A 22,070-nucleotide genomic window follows, 5' to 3' on the forward strand; every position below is an offset into this window, starting at 1 on the left:
AAGCCATGAAAGCTTCCATTTTCTGCAATTAATACTTTAAGGTAGGGGTTGTAGTACTGATATTTATGGGTCATAGTTTGGTTGATATATTGCATATAGTGTTTTTAAACACAAACGTTAACATGGTCGCCTATGGGATTTTAATTGGTATAGTCCAACCTTGTGCTAAGACCTTCACACCGAGCTATGGCTAGTGTGTCTACTCTCTGTTGACATGCGGTGTTCTAAATAGATAAATTCTATTTGAAGTTAAACAATACAAATGGCCTTCGTTATTCGACACATTGACCTCAACTGATAAGCGCTGTAACACCACTGTAATAATTAAAACCTTACAGTCCAAACCTTACAGTAAAACCTCTAGTTAATGTGGTACGGGCGTAGGAAGGTGCCAAAAAGGGGGGGGGGGGCGGGCACACACACACACACACACACACATATATATATATACATGTATAAATATATAAAAAAAACCCAAGACATCGCTGCTCCCACAAAGTGGGGGGGGGGGGCACATGCCTCCTCCTCTCCCCCCCCCCCCCGCTTCCTATGCTAGTCTGTATTATGGGCACATGGACCGTAATAACAACACATAATGCTAGTGTAATGATAATAAGACATAATGCTAGTGTAATGATATCAACTGTCAAGACGGAGATAGGCAACTTGACGGTTGCGCTGTAATTTCCCTCACTTCTTAACTTGCGAGTGGTGCCCTCAGATTAACAACTAACCGTTCGTAAGGAGTTGTATACGACGGGAATCGAGTTGTAAGAGAGCTCAGACAGTTGACAACTGGACAGTCGTAGAAGTCGAGAGATCGGAGATTTGGCCAACACCGTCGTGACAGCTGGTAGTCTGACACTATCATTACAACTAACCGTTCGTAAGGAGTTGTGTACGACGGGAATCGAGTTGTAAGAGAGCTCAGACAGTTGACAACTGGACAGTCGTAGAAGTCGAGAGATCGGCGAGTTGGCCAACACCGTCGTGACAGCTGGTAGTCTGACACTATCATTACAACTAACCGTTCGTAAGGAGTTGTGTACGACGGGAATCGAGTTGTAAGAGAGCTCAGACAGTTGACAACTGGACAGTCGTAGAAGTCGAGAGATCGGCGAGTTGGCCAACACCGTCGTGACAGCTGGTAGTCTGACACTATCATTACAACTAACCGTTCGTAAGGAGTTGTGTACGACGGGAATCGAGTTGTAAGAGAGCTCAGACAGTTGACAACTGGACAGTCGTAGAAGTCGAGAGATCGGCGAGTTGGCCAACACCGTCGTGACAGCTGATAGTCTGACCCTATCATTACAACTAACCGTTCGTAAGGAGTTGTGTACGACGGGAATCGAGTTGTAAGAGAACTCAGACAGTTGACAACTGGACAGTCGTAGAAGTCGAGAGATCGGCGAGTTGGCCAACACCGTCGTGACAGCTGGTAGTCTGACCTTATCATTACAACTAACCGTTCGTAAGGAGTTGTGTACGACGGGAATCGAGTTGTAAGAGAACTCAGACAGTTGACAACTGGACAGTCGTAGAAGTCGAGAGATCGGCGAGTTGGCCAACACCGTCGTGACAGCTGGTAGTCTGACCCTATCATTACAACTAACCGTTCGTAAGGAGTTGTGTACGACGGGAATCGAGTTGTAAGAGAACTCAGACAGTTGACAACTGGACAGTCGTAGAAGTCGAGAGATCGGCGAGTTGGCCAACACCGTCGTGACAGCTGGTAGTCTGACACTATCATTACAACTAACCGTTCGTAAGGAGTTGTGTACGACGGGAATCGAGTTGTAAGAGAGCTCAGACAGTTGACAACTGGACAGTCGTAGAAGTCGAGAGATCGGCGAATTGGACAACACCGTCGTGACAGCTGGTAGTCTGACACTATCATTACAACTAACCGTTCGTAAGGAGTTGTGTACGACGGGAATCGAGTTGTAAGAGAGCTCAGACAGTTGACAACTGGACAGTCGTAGAAGTCGAGAGATCGGCGAGTTGGCCAACACCGTCGTGACAGCTGGTAGTCTGACCCTATCATTACAACTAACCGTTCGTAAGGAGTTGTGTACGACGGGAATCGAGTTGTAAGAGAGCTCAGACAGTTGACAACTGGACAGTCGTAGAAGTCGAGAGATCGGCGAGTTGGCCAACACCGTCGTGACAGCTGGTAGTCTGACACTATCATTACAACTAACCGTTCGTAAGTTGTGTACGACGGGAATCGAGTTGTAAGAGAGCTCAGACAGTTGACAACTGGACACTCGTAGAAGTCGAGAGATCGGCGAGTTGGCTAACAATGTCGTGACAGCTGGTAGTCCGAGCCTAGTATTACAGTAAAACATCTACTAATGCGGTCTGCGTTATGAACACGCATAAACTGCAACAACAACAACAACAACAAAATTAAGGAAATGAAATTATGTTACACCTCATCACATTTTAAACTACGACTGTTTGGTGTGTAACATGCGATTTATACACGCGTCTAAAGTCAGGGGCGTGCGCAGGAAATTTTGCAGGTGGGGGGTCGAGGTGTCTGGCGAAGCCCGTGGCGGTGGGCCTGGGGGGCCATCCCCCCGAAAATTTTGAAAAATTGACCCCTTCTAGGGCTATTCTGAGGTATTTTCTGCTGGCTAGCCGAGCTGCTTTCACAGGAATGTAAAAAATCGGGATATGAAAAAAAAAATCGCCTTGAGCAGGGGGGGGGGGGGGGGGGGGGGGGGGGTCGACCTGAAGGTGCTGGAGTCATAGGTTCGAACCCCCATGCCAGAGGGGTCCCCGAGACTAAGAACTTCCTTTATTAACAAAATGTAATAATTATAAAATTAGTTCATTTTTATTTTTATTTGTCATGTAATTTAATTTATTTCTATGTTGAGGGGTCCCCGAACCTGACGTGCCCCGGGACCCTGTCCCGGGCCCCCAAGGTCTAAATCCGGCCCTACTGGTATGTATCAAAAGGTGATGTATGTGCTGTCTTGACTATGATAACTGTGAAAGTGGGTATAAAATATACATATAAACAAAGTTTAAATTGTATTTCCATCACATTTGGTCGAAGGTTCCAGCCATTGCACCACGACTGGTATATCAAAGACCGTGGTATGTGCTATCCTGTCTGTAGAATGGTGCATATAAAAGATCTCTATTGATGGAAACATTTAGCGGATTTTCTCTCCAAGACTATATGGCCAAATTACCAAATGTTTGACATCCAATAGCGGATGATCAATAAATCAATGCGCACTAGTGGGCGATCGACCGTGTCACACAGCTAGTACAACTGCGCATAAGAGTGTGCGCATGGTTCTTTCGGTTCATATTTTCAAATCGGAAAAATACTTGCAGCAAGTTTCTCGTCACCGATTGCGAGATCGCTAATTAAACTTTTCTTCTTCTTCTTTTTATCCCACTACCCCCTTTCCTTTTGCTCCTTTCAATTCCATCTCATTTCTTCCCGATCTTGCAACTCCTTCTATCTTTTTTCGCTGTCCATCTCCACATCCCAGTCCTTGTCTCTCCAACAGCGACAGGTGCTTGTCTCTTGTGGCTATCTGTGCCACACACCTGCCATTCTCCATCAACTTTTAGCTGTGGGCTTTCGCTCGTGATGTACGATTTAAAACTCGTTATAATATAAAAGATTTCACACGGAAACTCGTTTAGTATTCTCTACTGGCCTAGGCCTATATGTTTTTATACGAGTTGTAAACTAAATGGTATCTAATGGACACGAACGTAGTACTCTTTTTATTACATAATATCTTCAAAAACATTTTAAAAATAAATTTAAACCTATTTATGGCCCAGTCGCTTATAGTTAACTTGTGCGTCACAGACAAATCAATTTCAGGTCAACTTGTGCGTCACAGACAAGTCAATTCCAGGTTAACTTGTACGTACGAGTGATCGATTTGACCCTTCTGTTGTTGTTTTTTTTCATTGGATGGCATGGCATTGGTGACCTGGTCATCACCTAGGAGCAGCCAGTCGCATGTCTTTAAAATATTATCGCACGTAGATGTATGCGTTATCAAAAATAACGAATAATGTTCTCAGTGGCGTAGCGTGGGTTGCCAGCGCCCGGGGCAAGGCAAGTATTGCTCCCCATAACTAGCAGGGGCGTAGGCTGGGGGGGGGGGGGGGGGGGGGGGGTAGGACGATTTTCGGACATACAGCTTTATACATATGGAGTTTCTGGTGGTGCAAAAACAAAATGGAAAACGGGTCCACTTTGTTCATATTCGAACACCCCCCCCCCCCACCCCCCTCACAAGTCCAGATCACACTACACCCTGACCAGTGGACCGTTAGCACTCCCAGTCTCTCCCACCAGTCCAGAATTTTTGCGCCCGAGGAAACCGCCCCACTGAATGTTCTCACCAACGGGTGTGCAAGAAGCATATTTTATATTTAAAACAACCTGACATTTTAAACAAGATAATCCATTTAGTATGTAATTTTAGTGATTAAAAAAAAAAATCCCCGTTAGTCGAAAACATGTTACAATAGCTGCAAACACAGGACAGTCCCTTTAATAAGTAGAAGTGTAGGAAAGCAACATCTGTTCAACGTATGGTCAGATATGATATAGTATGTCAAGCTGACACACCGACTAAACAGTGTTACTCAACAGTATGGGGCGGGACGTAGCCCAGTGGTAAAGCGCTCGCTCGATGCGCGGTCGGTGTGGCATCGATCCCCATCGGTGGGCCCATAGGGTTATTTCTCGTTCCAGCCAGTGCACCACGACTGGTATATCAAAGGCGTTTCAAGTTTCTGGTTGCACACCTCCATTAATTACTTCATGCAATTCAAGATTTTTCCAGTTTGAATATATTCTGTGACAAATACAGTATGGAGAGGGCTAGTTGTGAATGCTAGTTTTGGGGAGTCCCCCCCCATGATCATAATCAACACGTCGGCAACAGCTATTTCTCGTTCCAGCCAGATGTGGTGCTGAAGACGTCACATTTCGTTTTCACATCCGGTTTATTGATCCAATAGGCCTAGGCTACGGCCAAATCTTGATGTGTGCTATCCTGTCTGTGGGATGGTGCATATAAAAGATCCCTTGCTACTAATGGAAAAATGTAACAGGTTTTTTCTCTAAAACTATGTCAGATTTACCAAATGATTGACATCCAATAGCTGATGATTAATAAATCAATGTGCTCTAGTGGTGCCGTTAAACAAGACAAACTGTTAACTTAGCCTGTATAATCGGCGGCACAACCGGAGGCGCTGAAGTAGAAGCCTGTGGAGTTGGTCCGTCTTGGTCCATCCTAGAAGTCGGGACTTCCGGGGCTGGTGTCTCTTCAGTTCCAGTCTTCTTAAGGGGTGGGGGGCGGCGTTGGGCGGCGAAGCAGACGGAGCCACTGCCGGCGGTTTAGCCACCGGTTTTGTCTCCCCCTGAGCCTTCCCTGGAGCACGTCTCCTCTTCCTCCACCTTCCTTTCTTCTGTGGTAACTGGTCCCCGTACACCAAGGTCACGGAGGCCCGTGACCCGGTGTACGAAATCCGGTATTCCAGTAACGCTCCATAGGACTTCATAAGTCCCCCCCCCCCCAGTGGTGGGGGGGGGGGGGGGGGGGGGGGGGGGGCCAGGCAGCTCGAGAGAACATAGACACACGTCTGTCTTCATCTAAGTCAACCTCGGAGTGAAAAGTACAGAATGTATTCGGTAGTGGGTTATACATTTAGGGCCCTACTATTTATGTCGCCAGGAACGGTGATGCCGATTGCTCAAATACAGGGCATTATCCCGTGTCAGACTGACATCAAAAGAATACAACGGCGACATCTAATCCGTTGTTAAGGTATCATATTGTATCGGCAGCTGTGACGCATTATTCAGACCGCTACACGTAATAGGCCAAGCAGAGTCATTGCATGTGCGGTAAAGTAAATTGTTTTCCTGATAATTTAGAATTTTTGCTCACATATATTCACTTAAATGTTTTATAAATACATGAAATAAAGTTCATATATGAATCATTAAGTATTATTTTCGTGTCTTTTTTGTAATTTTTATTATTTTTAGATCAGCTAATGGTGATTAAAATTAGGCAAAAAATCGAAAAAGTTGCGTTTACTTACGGGCATTTGTGGCCAGCTGTCCAGTATTTATGTCCATTATTCCCGATAACAGTGGTTTTCCGACCAGAATTTTATTAAAAACCCGAACTACGATTCATATTGCAATATTTGGTAATTTTCGTTGTTGGTAAAACGATCAAATTTATTATCAAATTAGCCGTCACAATCAGCTATCGATCCCAGAAAATGACCGCGACGTGCCGCCATTGTTGTCACGCGAAAATACTTCCCGAAAACCACATTCTGAACTCAAAATTTCAAGGTATTTTCAATTGAAAATCTTTTTTCTTTTAGTGCTGTCCGGTGTATCGGCGCACCTAAGCATTCAAGGACCATTTTCTATGTGAACACTGTGAAATACTTAATAAAATGTGTCTCTCACCAATGAAACAGTCATAATTTGAAATACACTACAAATTGTTTTATGTCTGTAGTAAATAAACATTTTAAAATGGTACACAAATATAGCTCCCCCCCCCCCCCCCCCCCCCCCTTATATCCAAAACGATTTCCATGTCCGGTGATTCGGCGCAGTAGATGTGGATCGTTGACCCCGCTATTTATAGACCGCCCATGACCTCACTTTTAGCCCATAAACGCTACACTATTGTCCCAAAATTTAATTTCGTACTTTTTTGTTTTGTCTTGTTAAAAATATTACTATGAAAATGAACGATCACACATGACCCATCTCATGATCAGTTTCGGAATCGTTTTCTTGAGTGGCACAGTACTACAGATGTGTACGGTCATGTTCATTGTCATGCATGGCTAAGATGTCTACATGGATTTTATTTTTCTCGGGTAGATTGTGCACACACGTTGACTTTATTTCACTTTTAATTTTTATAAGCCGATACACCGGACACGGTTGTATTATATTTGTTTCCGGTGAGTGTCGTGTGCAAAACAGCGTGTAATATGAATTGGGGAATGCACTGTATACAGTGTACAGCATGTCGACTGACGTGACGTCGGGCGAGATATCTCGCCTGCAGTACTCAGAAGGTTAATATCAACAAGTATAATCGTATAGTTAATTAATAAAACAGTTAAATATGACGGCTATTATATATAACGGGCGCAGCCATTTTGTACCATCCCAGTGAATACGCCCTCTGGCGAGCTGGTGGTTACGTAATACTTAACGCGTAACGTCAGGAATGAGCCTTAGAACTAAAGAAAGACAATCTACCTGGTTTTTGCGGGATGATAAATAGTCATACATTGCAATGTTCTGTAATAATACACATCCCAGTAAGCCAGCAATAAGTATATCCAGCACTATATATATTATTTGTCAATACAAAATAAAATACCATTGTCAAAGTGGCTACACGACAAGTCGAAATAATTAACAATGTTTTGCAGAGTATGAAAACCACTAGCCCACCAAGATAAAGCACTAGCTCAAATTCCTGATCAATTATAGTTGGATTTTTATATAATTTTTGTAACATAACACATTTTCGAGTATAACAGTAAAATAAAAAACCCACAAATCATGTTGTAACTTTCAGTTTTTTGTCGTGTTGTACGTTTGTTTTTTTGTCAAGTGTGACCCATTGTCATTGTTCCGTTTTCGCTTTTGCCCTCCCTCCGTGGAAAAATAATTGAGCAAACTCATGGTTGATATCTAAACCCACTATCAAAATAATTAAATTTAAATGAGGGTACGACAGTGTGACACACGGTAATAGATGGTTCAGTGGATTCGGTAGTGGGTTATACATTTAGGGCCCTACTATTTCTGTCGCCAGGAACGGTGATGCCAATTGCTCAAATACAGGGCATTATCCCGTGTCAGACTGATATCAAGTTCTTTATTCACATTAAGCTTTACAGCTCATCTGTTCATATATAAACAAAAATACATAACCACAGAACAAAATTCAATAAACTAGAAAACATACATGTCACATGAAACAAATAAACTACACACATACGGAAAAAACCTTCTTTTCTTAATTTAACTGCTTTATATAAATATTTTCCAAAATTACTTAAAGTTTTAGAATTTTGTACATTATACAATTGCAGTACCTTAAAAAATGATGGCTTTTTCCAGTAATAAGGTTTAATGTATTTTTTTCTCAAATCCGTATATAAGGGGCATTTTAAGATAAAATGAAACTCATCTTCCATAACATTTAAACAGTGAAAACATAATCTATCATGTCGCTGTGTATGACTATATCTGCCAGTTTCAATTGCTAACATATGAGATGACATTCTAAATTTTGACACATATTTTCTGTAAAGTACTGGAAGTGGTTTCCGTAAATAAAATTGCACATTGAATGTATCTGTAAAATATTTGTACATAATACATTTTGGCGAAATATCAATTTCACTCCTAATATATTGCATAGCTTGGTCTAGAATTCTTTGTTTGATTACAGATAAACATCCAGGATATAGTACTTGATTAAATCATATATCCCTCAAACCCAAATTAATCAATTCCTTTTTGTTTTTCAAAAGAATATAACAGCGACATCTAATCCGTTGTTAATTAATGAACAAAAAAGGTATCATATTGTATCGGCAGCTGTGATTGCGTTGTTGATATTATTCAATGACAAACATCACAATCAAATTGATTAAACAAAATTTCAGCCGAGAGAAAAACAAACAAACAAAAAAAACACGATCGAGCGATAAGGAGGAAGGTGGAAACCACTAACCCTAGTGGTCTTGCGTTTCTCACTAGCCCGAACTTAAAAACCACTAGCCATGGGCGTCGGGCTAGCGGATTTGTCGAACTCTGAAACCTGCAACACATTTTGTGCAAGTGTGCAACCATAGTCAATTCTTCTTAGCCTAGTGAAAAACTAATATTTTAATTCTAAATGGCTACCGTCTGGCTGAGAAGATATATTACTAAAATATACTCTTAAAAAAAAGTAGGGGAACCTGAAATATTAATATCAACTATTAGACTGAACATACGTTTTGACCACAGACATCCTAGTAAAGAACGTTCAGGTCTCTTTATCAACACACCGAAACACATTCCGTAGTGTGTACGTGCATCACTTACTGTAATACTGAACTACCGGTTGTAATGTTTGCCCAATTAATTCACTATTATCATATAACCATTCCCCACAGCTAATATACCTTACAATTTTGACAACTGTAAATTCTTATTAGAGTTCCCCTACTTTTTTGGAAGAGTATATAACTGATGTTAGAAAGTGTGAATTGAAAGCTTTAACCCAGATGGTCTGATAATGTCACAGTCATCATTAATAGTCTGTATAATAATAATAATAATAAAAAACCCAACAAAAACAAATACAACTTAATTCCATTTGCAATGATAAATCATCAATTTATTATTTTTAAAGTCCAAACTAATAGATTTTACTTCAGCTTTCACATTTGCATTGTTTAAGGCTGATATGAACTGTGTGAGTTATATTATAAACTAATACATATTCACCTAAATGAACTTCCGGATATGGCCCCAAAACAAATTGCAGATTTTTTTTAAAGTTAACCTTTTAGACAAAATTAATTACTTTTATCAATATTTTATGGCATTCTTAACCCTAACCATAACTCATTTCTTTCTCGGGGAGGCCCCCCCCACCCCCCCCCCGTTGACTGTGGTTGAATTCAATTCCATAGCACCATACCCAAAAATGTCTTTCTGGCAGAAACACCGATTTCCGTTTGTAACAGATCAGTTGATGAACTCCACCTCAAACCATGATGGCCATATTTCACCAGGCGTGTGCAGGAATTTTAGAAAGGGGGTGGCACAGGAGACTTGACTGTGGCAAGTGAAGTTTGTATGGGGAGACGAGTCGAGCTCCCCTGGAAAATATATTGGGAAAAAAAAAAAAAAAAGCGAAAAATTTAGCTTGAGCAGGGGTGGGTGGGTTTCGACCCCAAAACACACTCCTGCACACGTGCCCTGTTCACTTTAATTATTAATTGTCAACTTCTGAGTATCCCGAGACAATCATCAAATGGCCAACTAGCATGCCCTTACACCCCTGCACTGCCCTCTACGTTAACTTTCCCCTCCAGGAGCCAGATACTTGTATTTTTGTACAGATAGTATGAAATGTTTTTGTCGCCAAATGAAAAATATGGGTCTCATATACGACCAAATCGGTCGCAAGGTAGAGAGCTGCTGCAGATTTAAAGTAGACTGGCCCACTTCTGCATATACATTCAAATGACCGACTTCACAACCAGCACACACCTCGTCAGATCAAAATAGACTGGTTCATTCCTGCAGACTCAATCCCTGTACCGATGTTGTGGACCCCTGTAACTATGGTAATCTCCACGACCGCCATAATGCCCTTGGTTGCCATGGTGACGATCCTGGTTGCCATGGTGACGATCTTGATAGCCACCATGATCCCGGTAACCTCCGCCATGTTGACCTCCATCTCCACGGTTCCAGTTCTGTTGGTGACCTTGACCTCCACGCCAGTTACGGTTATCACCACGCCCACTGCAAACAACAAAAACCTCATTAAAGCTATTAAGATCTCAGTATGCTATCATTCTCTCTCTCCTATCTCTCTCTCTCTCTCTCTCTGTGTTTTCCTTTTTTTTTCATTATTTTTTGTTCCAAAAAGCAAACCTTCCAGCCTTCAATACTAACATTCTGTTCTATTTGAGTAATTTAGTATTTATGCAGTTAAAAGCAGTGTTTCAGGGCTACTTAAGCCAGACACTGATCTGGGAATAATAAAAAATGATTTATAAAAAACAAACAAAAAAACAGCCTCATTAAAGGGATGAATCTGTACCAAAATATTTACAAATAAAATACAGGATAACTATACACATGTTTTTGTAAATTAATTTGCCAGTATGTTGATGGTTTTACTGTTACTAAAAAAGAAAGAAATGTTTTATTTAACGACGCACTCAACACATTTTATTTACAGTTATATGGCGTCAGACATATGCTTAAGGACCACACAGATTTTGAGAGGAAACCCGCTGTCGCCACTACATGGGCTACTCTTTCCGATTAGCAGCAAGGGATCTTTTATTTGCGCTTCCCACAGGCAGGAAAGCACAAACCATGGCCTTTGTTGAACCAGTTATGGATCACTGGTCGGTGCAAGTGTTTTACACCTACCCATTGAGCCTTGCGGAGCAGTCACTCGGGGTTTGGAGTCGGTATCTGGATTAAAAATCCCATGCCTCGACTAGGATCCGAACCCAGTACCTACCAGCCTGTAGACCGATGGCCTAACCACGACGCCACCGAGGCCGGTTTACAGTTACCAAGTCAGTATTATTGGTAATACCAAATGAGTAGATAGCACTAGACAGAACAGGGCCACGTTCCACTTATGTACTTAAGGTGATGTTAATACTAAAGAAAGAAATGTTTTATTTAACGACGCACTCAACACATTTTATTTACGGTTATATGGTGTCAGACATATGGTTAAGGACCACACAGATTTTGAGAGGAAACCCGCTGTCGCCACTACATGGGCTACTCTTTCCGATTAGCAGCAAGGGATCTTTTATTTGCACTTGCTACAGGCAGGATAGCACAAACCATGGCCTTTGTTGAACCAGTTATGATCACTGGTTGGTGCAAGTGGTTTACACCTACCTATTGAGCCTTGCGGAGCACTCACTCATGGTTTGGAGTCAGTATCTGGATTAAAAATCCCATGCCTTGACTAGGATCCGAACCCAGTACCTACCAGCCTGTAGACCGATGGCCTAACCACGACGCCACCGAGGCCGGTTTACTGTTACCAAGTCAGTATTATTGGTAATACCAAATGAGTAGATAGCACTAGACAGAACAGGGCCACGTTCCACTTATGTACTTAAGGTGATGTTAATACTAAAGAAAGAAATGTTTTATTTAACGACGCACTCAACACATTTTATTTACGGTTATATGGTGTCAGACATATGGTTAAGGACCACACAGATTTTGAGAGGAAACCTGCTGTCGCCACTACATCGGCTACTCTTTCCGATTAGCAGCAAGGGATCTTTTATTTGCACTTGCTACAGGCAGGATAGCACAAACCATGGCCTTTGTTGAACCAGTTATGATCACTGGTTGGTGCAAGTAGTTTACACCTACCTATTGAGCCTTGCGGAGCACTCACTCATGGTTTGGAGTCAGTATCTGGATTAAAAATCCACTGCCTTGACTGGGATCCGAACCCAGTACCTACCAGCCTGTAGACCGATGGCCTAACCACGACGCCACTAAGGCCGGCATGTTAATACTAAGATCGCTTCATAGTATGGAGCCCAGATCTTTATTTCACATAATAAATAAATATACACATGTATATATACACATACATCAACATTGCGAGGGTCTTATCTCTGTACACACACAAATAAATATACACTTGTATATATACACATACATCAACATTGCGAGGGTCATATCTCTGTACACACACAAATAAATATACACATGTATATATACACATACATCAAGATTGCAAGGGTCATATCTCTGTACACACACAAATAAATATACACTTGTATATATACACATACATCAAGATTGCAAGGGTCATATCTCTGTACACACACAAATAAATATACACACATACATCAAGATTGCAAGGGTCATATCTCTGTACACACACAAATAAATATACACTTGTATATATACACATACATCAAGATTGCAAGGGTCATATCTCTGTACACACACAAATAAATATACACTTGTATATATACACATACATCAAGATTGCAAGGGTCATATCTCTGTACACACACAAATAAATATACACTTGTATATATACACATACATCAAGATTGCAAGGGTCATATCTCTGTACACACACAAATAAATATACACATGTATATATACACATACATCAAGATTGCAAGGGTCATATCTCTGTACACACACAAATAAATATACACTTGTATATATACACATACATCAAGATTGCAAGGGTCATATCTCTGTACACACACAAATAAATACAAGACAAAGTAAAACAAGCTTTTCATTTCATTTCTACTTATTTTCGTGTTTATATCCAATTGAGGTTGAAGCACGCTGTCCTGGGCACAAACCGTAGGTGTCTGTCCAGGACAGTGTATAGTTATTAGTTGATTAATCGCTAGTGAGAGAGAAGAGGGTGTAGTGGCCTTACACCTACCCATTGAGCCTTTAAGAACTCGCTCTGGGTTGGAGCAGGTACCAGGCTGCGAACCCTGTACCTACCAGCCTGCAGTCCGATGGCTTAACCACTGCACCACCAAGGCCGATAAAACAAGCTAAAACAATACATGTAGTTTAAGGGCTATAACTCTCTCAAACATGGATAAATTAATTTTTTGACAGAGTGATGGCCCTTGAATATATTTCCATGAAAGTCTAACTTGATCTAGCCATAACTGTCAAAAATTGGTAAATTCCAATGGAAAAACCCCCCAACGTTTGTTCTGTTTAATTATATCGATATTGCTATTAATCATCGGCTATTGGATGTCAAACATTATGTACTTCTGACATATAGTATTAGAGTTAAAAGTTTGTTTTGTTTAACGACACCACTGAATCACATTAATTAATTTATCATCAGCTATTGGATGTCAAACATTTGGCAACTCTGACATGTAGTCATCAGAGGAAAGCTGCTACATTTTTTCTAATAAAGCAAGGGTTCTTTTATATGCACTTTGCCACAGACAGGATAGCACATAAGAAGGCCTTTGATATACCAGTCGTGGTGCACTGGCTGGAACGATATAGCCTAATAGGCCCACCGATGGGGATATACCAGTCGTGGTGCACTGGCTGGAACGATATAGCCTAATAGGCCCACCGATGGGAATATACCAGTCGTGGTGCACTGGCTGGAACGATATAGCCTAATAGGCCCACCGATGGGAATATACCAGTCGTGGTGCACTGGCTGGAACGATATAGCCTAATGGGCCCACCGATGGGGATATACCAGTCGTGGTGCACTGGCTGGAACGATATAGCCTACTAGGCCCACCAATGGGAATATACCAGTCGTGGTGCACTGGCTGGAACGATATAGCCTAATAGGCCCACCGATGGGAATATACCAGTTGTGTTGCACTGGCTGGAACGATATAGCCTAATAGGCCCACCGATGGGAATATACCAGTCGTGGTGCACTGGCTGGAACGATATAGCCTAATGGGCCCACCGATGGGGATATACCAGTCGTGGTGCACTGGCTGGAACGATATAGCCTACTAGGCCCACCGATGGGAATATACCAGTCGTGGTGCACTGGCTGGAACGATATAGCCTAATAGGCCCACCGATGGGGATATACCAGTCGTGGTGCACTGGCTGGAACGATATAGCCTACTAGGCCCACCAATGGGAATATACCAGTCGTGGTGCACTGGCTGGAACGATATAGCCTAATAGGCCCACCAATGGGAATATACCAGTCGTGGTGCACTGGCTGGAACGATATAGCCTAATAGGCCCACCGATGGGGATATACCAGTCGTGGTGCACTGGCTGGAACGATATAGCCTAATGGGCCCACCGATGGGGATATACCAGTCGTGGTGCACTGGCTGGAACGATATAGCCTACTAGGCCCACCGATGGGGATATACCAGTCGTGGTGCACTGGCTGGAACGATATAGCCTAATAGGCCCACCGATGGGGATATACCAGTCGTGGTGCACTGGCTGGAACGATATAGCCTAATGGGCCCACCGATGGGGATATACCAGTCGTGGTGCACTGGCTGGAACGATATAGCCTATGGGCCCACCGATGGGGATATACCAGTCGTGGTGCACTGGCTGGAACGATATAGCCTAATAGGCCCACCGATGGGAATATACCAGTCGTGGTGCACTGGCTGGAACGATATAGCCTAATAGGCCCACCGATGGGGATATACCAGTCGTGGTGCACTGGCTGGAACGATATAGCCTAATGGGCCCACCGATGGGGATATACCAGTCGTGGTGCACTGGCTGGAACGATATAGCCTAATAGGCCCACCGATGGGGATATACCAGTTGTGTTGCACTGGCTAGAAAGATATAGCCATTTACAGGTTACCACAAAATATAGCCTGGTGACCTATAGGTTACCACAACTATACAAGTTAGAATTGAATTCCTGTTGCTTTTACTTTTAACGCCCTGACATGTGTGCCAGATGGTCATTGTAGTATACATGTATTTACGATTCATTCTGTACCGTATCACTGTTCTTAATGTATTACATGTAATTCTTTACAACTATGTGACTCATATTTAATAACTGAACAACTGAATAAATAAATTGATGAAAATAAAAGTGTTCTGTTTTTTATTTTCTCTTATTTTATCAAACAACAATGAAAGATAATAATTTTGAAATGTGAAATTGTGAGTACAACTGATCATGTTCACATTACTGTTCAATCCCTTAGATGTGTACAGGATGATTAGGATGTACAGGATGATTAGTACAACTAGTAAATTTGTTATAGGTAAGGCTATCATGGGCACATTAAATTTTAATAATGGAGATGCTGAAGAAACTAAATTAATGACAGTATGTGTTGTTATCTCTCACTCAGTGTTACTTAGTTCATTACATTAATGATAATGATTGCTAGGTAAGAAATCTGCACTTTGCTTTATTGATTACTAGTATACACTGTTACAAGAAACGAAATCCGGAAATAAATTTATATAGTGGGCGCTGCTTAAATGTGGATTGTCGAAATTGCTTGCAATTGTACAAGTGCGCACGAACATCAGTGCAATTTCGTACGAGAAAGCTTGCTATTGCACAAGTGTGCACGAAAATCCTTACGATAAAATGAAGAATCTTAGGTTATCCCATTGGCTATTCCTCATTCCAGCCAGTACTTCACAACTGTTAGTCACGTGACCAGGACAGGAAGGGGTGCGCAGTAGAAGAATCTTAGGTTATCCCATTGGCTATTCCTCATTCCAGCCAGTACTTCACAACTGTTAGTCACGTGACCAGGACAGGAAGGGGTGTGCAGTAGAACAATCTTAGGTTATCCCATTGGCTATTCCTCATTCCAGCCAGTGCTTCACAACTGTTACAGTCACGTGACCAGGACAGGAAGGGGTGTGCAGTAGAAGAATCTTAGGTTATCCCATTGGCTATTGGGCGGGACGTAGCCCAGTGGTAAAGTGTTTGCTTGATGTGCGGTTGGTCTAGGATCCATCCCCATCAGTGGACCCATTGGGCTATTTCTCGTTCTGGTGTAACAAAGGCTGTGATATGTACAGAGCTGCCAACCCCTAGCCACACGTGAGAGTAGCATTCATGACAAGCTGAGTGTAGCAAATGATATTTGAGCGTAGCATGGCCGAATGTCATAAACAACAGCAAAAGAAAACACCAAATAACTATGTCATAGTAACCGCAAAAGACTGGGTCATGCTATTTTTAGCATAGATAACGCTTGTCGTCGGTTAAAGGATACAGACATACCCGAAATGTAATGAATGTTGTCAAATAAGTCGGGCGATTTGAACAGGATTATGAATGAGTAGAATTTTGTTTTTAAAACAGGATCGAAATGCAATAAACCCAAAATTAACTGTTGTGCGATGATGTGATCAATACTAAATTTGAATGCTTATATTCTTATTTCAAGTTAAAATTAAAATTACTCTATTCCTAACTGGCATACGTTCACATGCAATTTTCTATATTCACGGCATGCAAGCGTAACACAACTAAAGAACAGTTCTTTGAAGGTTTTATAGTACGCAACACTGGGGTCGGCCTACAGTAAAACTACATCTGTTATTGAATACATCTTACTATAACAGTTTAACAATGGTTCTTAATCTGCAAATTATACTTTTATATGTTGGAATAAAAAAAGAGAAAAAGGCACAGAAATGAGGAATTCAGTTTTTAGTTATTGTATTCCAAGATTATGTCCAATTTTTTGTATAATTGCCAGAAATCGCCCACTTTTCAACTGTACTGTATAGACCTATAATTTGTGATAAAGATGAAACGTATACGCTTGCCAAATAAAACATAATTCGTTAGTAGAAACTTTGGCCAAATACACTAATCATCCAGTTATGTTTATCTGTTGCAAAAGTTATTACTGGTTTTCATTAGCGTATCATACTGGATTTTTTTCAACTGAACGTAGCAATTTGGGCATGAGTGTAGCAGTGTAGCAAACGCGACTAAGCGTAGCAAACTACGTCCAAAGCATAGCAGTTGGCAGCTCTGTATGTACTATCCTGTCTATGGGATGGTGCATATAAAAGATCCCTTGCTGCTAATCGAAAAAAAAGAGTAGCCCATAAAGTGGCGACAGTGGTGTTTCCAGTTTCTATATCTGTGTGGTCCGAATGTAGGGCAATTGCTCACTGGACAATACCTCACTGGACAGTACCTCACCGGACTATTGCTCACTGGACAATTGTTCACCAATAAAGTGAGAAATATTGCTCACCTTTAGGTTTTTTTTTATTAATAAAATTTTATTTATTATTTTATTAATAAAAAATAACAGAATTTTTAGAAGGCACTGGAGTTAGGTAATCGTGGTCACCTTTGATATTTTTTCTTTTGTTAATAAAAAAGAACATAAAACATAGAATTTCTAAAGGCACAACTTCAAAGTTGTGTTAATTACACAATTCACTTAATTAAAGTTTTTGAGGTTCCTATAATTGTTTAAGGAGGCAGTTACTTCTGACTGTAATTATGAACATCAAAGGCATATAACGTGTTTCAGGTATAGGTGTTAATTACATTATATTTTTAGGATAACTACTCAAACATTATTGTTGGTTTAGGTAGATCAAACTTTTAGAATTATGTGTTGATTTTAGTAATTAGTTACTTTTTAGCTTTTTATTACTACTCTGCAAGACTTAACACTTTGACCATCAAAGCTTTAAAAAAGATTTGAAATATCACAATTTTTTTTTTAATTGATATGAGTCGTGGAACATTGGATTCTAGAGGCTGGTTGGCCATCAGCACCCTTCTGTGTGGACAGCTATCGACAGTCTACACAAAGACCAGGCACTGGTCTCCACCCTCATCCTCCAACATCAGCGAGGTGAACCACCTAGGAAGAGGGTGAAGAGGTCCACTCAGCAGATGCAAAGCAGACTGCAGAATTTGTGTCAGGCTTTTGCTAATGGAAACAGGGGACTGGGAGATTTCCTTCGGAATATCTCCCACAATATTCATTCATGTGCTGAACTATAATGTGCTGTTCAAGAACTCTTGTACTGACATTTCTATGCTGAACTGATGTGCTGAACTTGTTTAAAATATAGCTGATTTATAATTAATTTGGTTATTTTATTTAAAGGTGTTTAATAAACTGACGTTACCATACCCACTGATAATATCAGAGATTCCCACTCCCACCCAACCATTTACACACACATACCATAACCTAAAAAAAATAATAATTGATAAACAAATCAATAATTGTGGTGAGCAATTGTCCTATTTTTCACTTTATTGGTGAGCAATTGTCCAGTGAGCAATTGTCCGGTGAGGTATTGTCTGGTGAGCAATTGTCCTGTGAGCAATTGTCCGTACTCCGTGTGGTCCTTAACCCTATGTCCGACACAATATAACCGTAAATAAAGCACGTTGAGTGTGTCGTTAAATAAAACATTATTTCTTTCCTTTGTTCCTTCACTAATACATACCCGTGATGGCCCCAGTCATTTCTTCGTTTAGTAAACCAGCCAGTCACACACGGTGGTTGGGCGAGCGGTTTAGAGGCAGTTTTCATGTATTCTTCGTCATCTTCAGTGTAGCGGTTCTTGAACATTTCCTCATACATCGTCACCACGTCATCACACGAAGAACCTGCTGTACCAGGGGAGACAACTGTGGTGGAGTCGGACGTCTCGGTCGTCATACTTTAGACTGCAAAAAATAAATATCATCATTCTTCGTTTACAAATATCAATTTATTAAATTTGTCATCATGGCTGTGTGTCTTTGTATTAGAAAAATGTAGGGAGAGGCCTTAGTATAGGCTCATGCCTGTTGGCCGATCTCAAAACGGCATATTTAATGGTTACTAAATATTGTTTAAACCAAATTATGAAATATCATCATATGAATTTGTTTGTCTTTGATCAGCAAGGGTTATTCTGTGAGAGATGATGCCCTTGTTAATCTCTATTGTGTTACTTAGTGAAGAGCGCACATTAATGTCAATACAGGGCACAATATTTCACGAGAACCGTTGTTCTGTTTGCGTGTCGGTTAAGCAACTTTAAAATCACGAGAATCCCCAATCGGTTACGTGGTGAACAATTACATTCTAAAATTAAAAGTACCATATATCAGAAATTAAAGTGAAAATCTGTTTTTGAAGCACCAAGGTAGCACAGAATCATAGTTCAAGTGTTTTAGGATTAGGTAGGCCTAACTTATAGGTTACGAGAACTATATTCACGTAACCGAACAATCAGTTACCTAAGTAAAACTCATGTGAACTGACTTCCGGTTACCTAAGATTTTGAAATATTGTCCCCTGCAATACTTTTCTTAAAATGTCCATTTGGACTATTATGTTACTAACATGAAGACAAGTTGATGATAACTCATATGAAATTCATAGATTCAATTATTACAATAATCAACTTGCAGCCGAGCTCTCCAAAAACCTTTCAGGGGAGTGCCAGGGTTGAAAATTAGCAGTCGCCTGGTCGCCCGTGGCTATTTTTATTGGCTACGGGTGACTAAGAATTTTACAAAAGGTAGTCCGTTGGGCGACCATCGATTTTAGGGTCTGGCGAGTATGGTACCAGTGAGAAAAAGAAAGACACTGAAACTGAATTGAATGTGACAAAACACACCACGTCTGTGTTGGCGTGAACTACAGATCGGGTAGCAGAATACTTGGCACATACTCTATATTTTGACAGCGCCAGACTCGGCTTCTGTGGCTTTGTGCCGGGTTTTCAGGGCCGTACCCTGATCAAAATCCTTGGGGGAGGGGCACTACTTTTTATAAACAAATGAAACACTATACAAATTAAACCCTCAGATGTTTATGCTATTTTCTGGAGTAAACAATATTCTCAGGGGGGGGGGGGGGGGGGCGACTGCCCCCTATTGCTCCCCGGAGGTACGGCCCTGGTCTTTCTAAAAATATGAGTTCAAAACGTATTGAAGACACTGCATGTATTTCTAAATTCTGGAAGTTGTCGGCTTATTGGAATGGACTGAATACACCATAATTATCTAGTAGAGCTACTGTTTGACAATTGTTATTCAATGTTATGGTAAAAAGGAATCAAATTTAATTAATTTACATTATTCTGGTACAAAATCAAAATCTAACTCGAGTGCATGCGCACATATACAAATAACAATTAATTTTTGTTCATTTCTACAAGGCTTATTCCAAAGGTCAGTTAACTGATTGTCGTTGTCGGTATTGTTTTAAGTTTAAGCGATTTGCATGAAGTAAGAACTGATCTAATGTGACACTAACACTTACATGATGACATAGCTGTCCAAATATTACTGTAATAAACAATAAGTGTATTTTTATGCTTTGTACTATAATATGATAACAAAGTACATCGTATATTTTGGTAAAAATGTGTCTTTTTGGGGTTTTTTCACATTTATTTTTCTTTCGATGTTTATTTTATTAGTAACCTCCTACTGTAGCAGTTACAATAATCATATTAAACGTACACGTGTCGATGCTTCGTCTATATGACAGTCACTCCCAGGGAAATCCTTTACTGGAGATTTTACCCTTTCATCGACACAAATTGTATTTCATCCCTCTTGCATTGCCATAAAGAGGACTGCCACCCATACTAGTTTATAGTTTATACAGCATGCGCAGTTCTACCTTTATTCTCATTGTACTGCATTATTATTTTTACTTCACAGGCATTGCAAGTCCAGCTGCATTACTCGACTGTTCTAGCATTTTGTCTTCAACCCCGTATTAAAAAAAGACATTTAATCTGTATAATGTAATGGTAATTTCTAAAGAAACATTTTTATTTATACTGGATTTCTTTTTTCAAATTTTTTTATTTAAGTTGGTATGGGGTTAAAACATGTTTTTATATGAATTTTAACTTTATTTATTATGAAGTTACATGCCAATTCATCGGGTTTCTTTTGAAGCAAACGGACCATTCAACAAAGAACATTCTAGTTTTCCTTTTTTAACCCTTCCCCTCTCTCCTCCCACCCCCCACCCCCCACCCCCCACCCAAGTCACCCAGATGAACTAGCCAATGCATATGCCATTTTTAAACGTGCGCACCTCAGTAAAAGTTTTTGTTTTTTCAATCTGGATTCGCTACTATATAATGTATTGGTTGCATCAAATGTAACTCTTCACAGATAGTACTTCAAAATACACCAAGATAAAAGCATTACATTATTAAACAAAGATTCACATCAACATCGAACTTTATTGTAGTCTATTCCCTGTTCTCGTGTAGCGCTTTCTTTCCATGTTCTTAGTATACATATGGTAAACTACAGACGAACAGTCTATTGTTGTTGTTGTGTTCACGTGTAGCAAACCTTTATTCTACTGCCTGTTTCTCGTATCGTGGACACACACAGCGGGACAGCGAGAGAGATTGAGAGATTGAGAGAGAGAGAGAGAGAGAGAGAGAGAGAGAGAGAGAGAGAGAGAGAGAGAGAGAGAGAGAGAGAGAGAGAGAGAGAGAGAGAGAGAGAGAGAGAGAGAGAGAGAGAGAGAGCGAGCGAGAGCGAGAGAGAGAGTTATCAACATTAAATATTTATCGTATGGAAATTCAAAACCAAAGATTAGGCCATTATAAATATTTTACAAAGGAAATTTTAAATAGAATTTTAACAAAAATGTAATTATAATAAATTTAATTAATAATTCTGTATTTAAATAATAGAAAAAGAAATATCAGCTTGTTTGGAAACAAACAGAAAAAAAAACAACCAAGCAAAATAAAGCAATAAAAAAATTATTTT

At 40.5% G+C, this 22,070-nt stretch overlaps 1 protein-coding gene across 3 annotated transcripts; it reads right to left on the minus strand.

Annotated features, from left to right (window-relative positions):
- Nucleotides 1–9,698: 9,698 nt before the first annotated feature.
- Nucleotides 9,699–21,583, minus strand: LOC121373704 (RNA guanine-N7 methyltransferase activating subunit-like). Of its 3 annotated transcripts, none has more exons than XM_041500441.1 (3): nt 21,492–21,583; nt 18,773–18,995; nt 9,699–10,585 (listed from the first exon to the last, which is right to left on the minus strand). In XM_041500441.1, exons 2-3 carry the CDS (start codon nt 18,985–18,987, stop codon nt 10,366–10,368), a joined length of 435 nt encoding a protein of 144 aa, XP_041356375.1. In that variant the 5' UTR covers nt 18,988–18,995; nt 21,492–21,583; the 3' UTR covers nt 9,699–10,365. The 3 variants fall into 3 exon arrangements, with proteins under 3 accessions (XP_041356375.1, XP_041356376.1, XP_041356374.1); XM_041500442.1 differs by having other exon boundaries at nt 18,773–18,988; nt 21,376–21,550; XM_041500440.1 differs by having other exon boundaries at nt 21,376–21,549.
- Between the last annotated feature and the right edge of the window lie 487 nt (nt 21,584–22,070).

The sequence above is a fragment of the Gigantopelta aegis genome, chromosome 5, assembly GCF_016097555.1.
Source record: "Gigantopelta aegis isolate Gae_Host chromosome 5, Gae_host_genome, whole genome shotgun sequence".
In the NCBI taxonomy this organism is placed as follows: domain Eukaryota; kingdom Metazoa; phylum Mollusca; class Gastropoda; order Neomphalida; family Peltospiridae; genus Gigantopelta; species Gigantopelta aegis.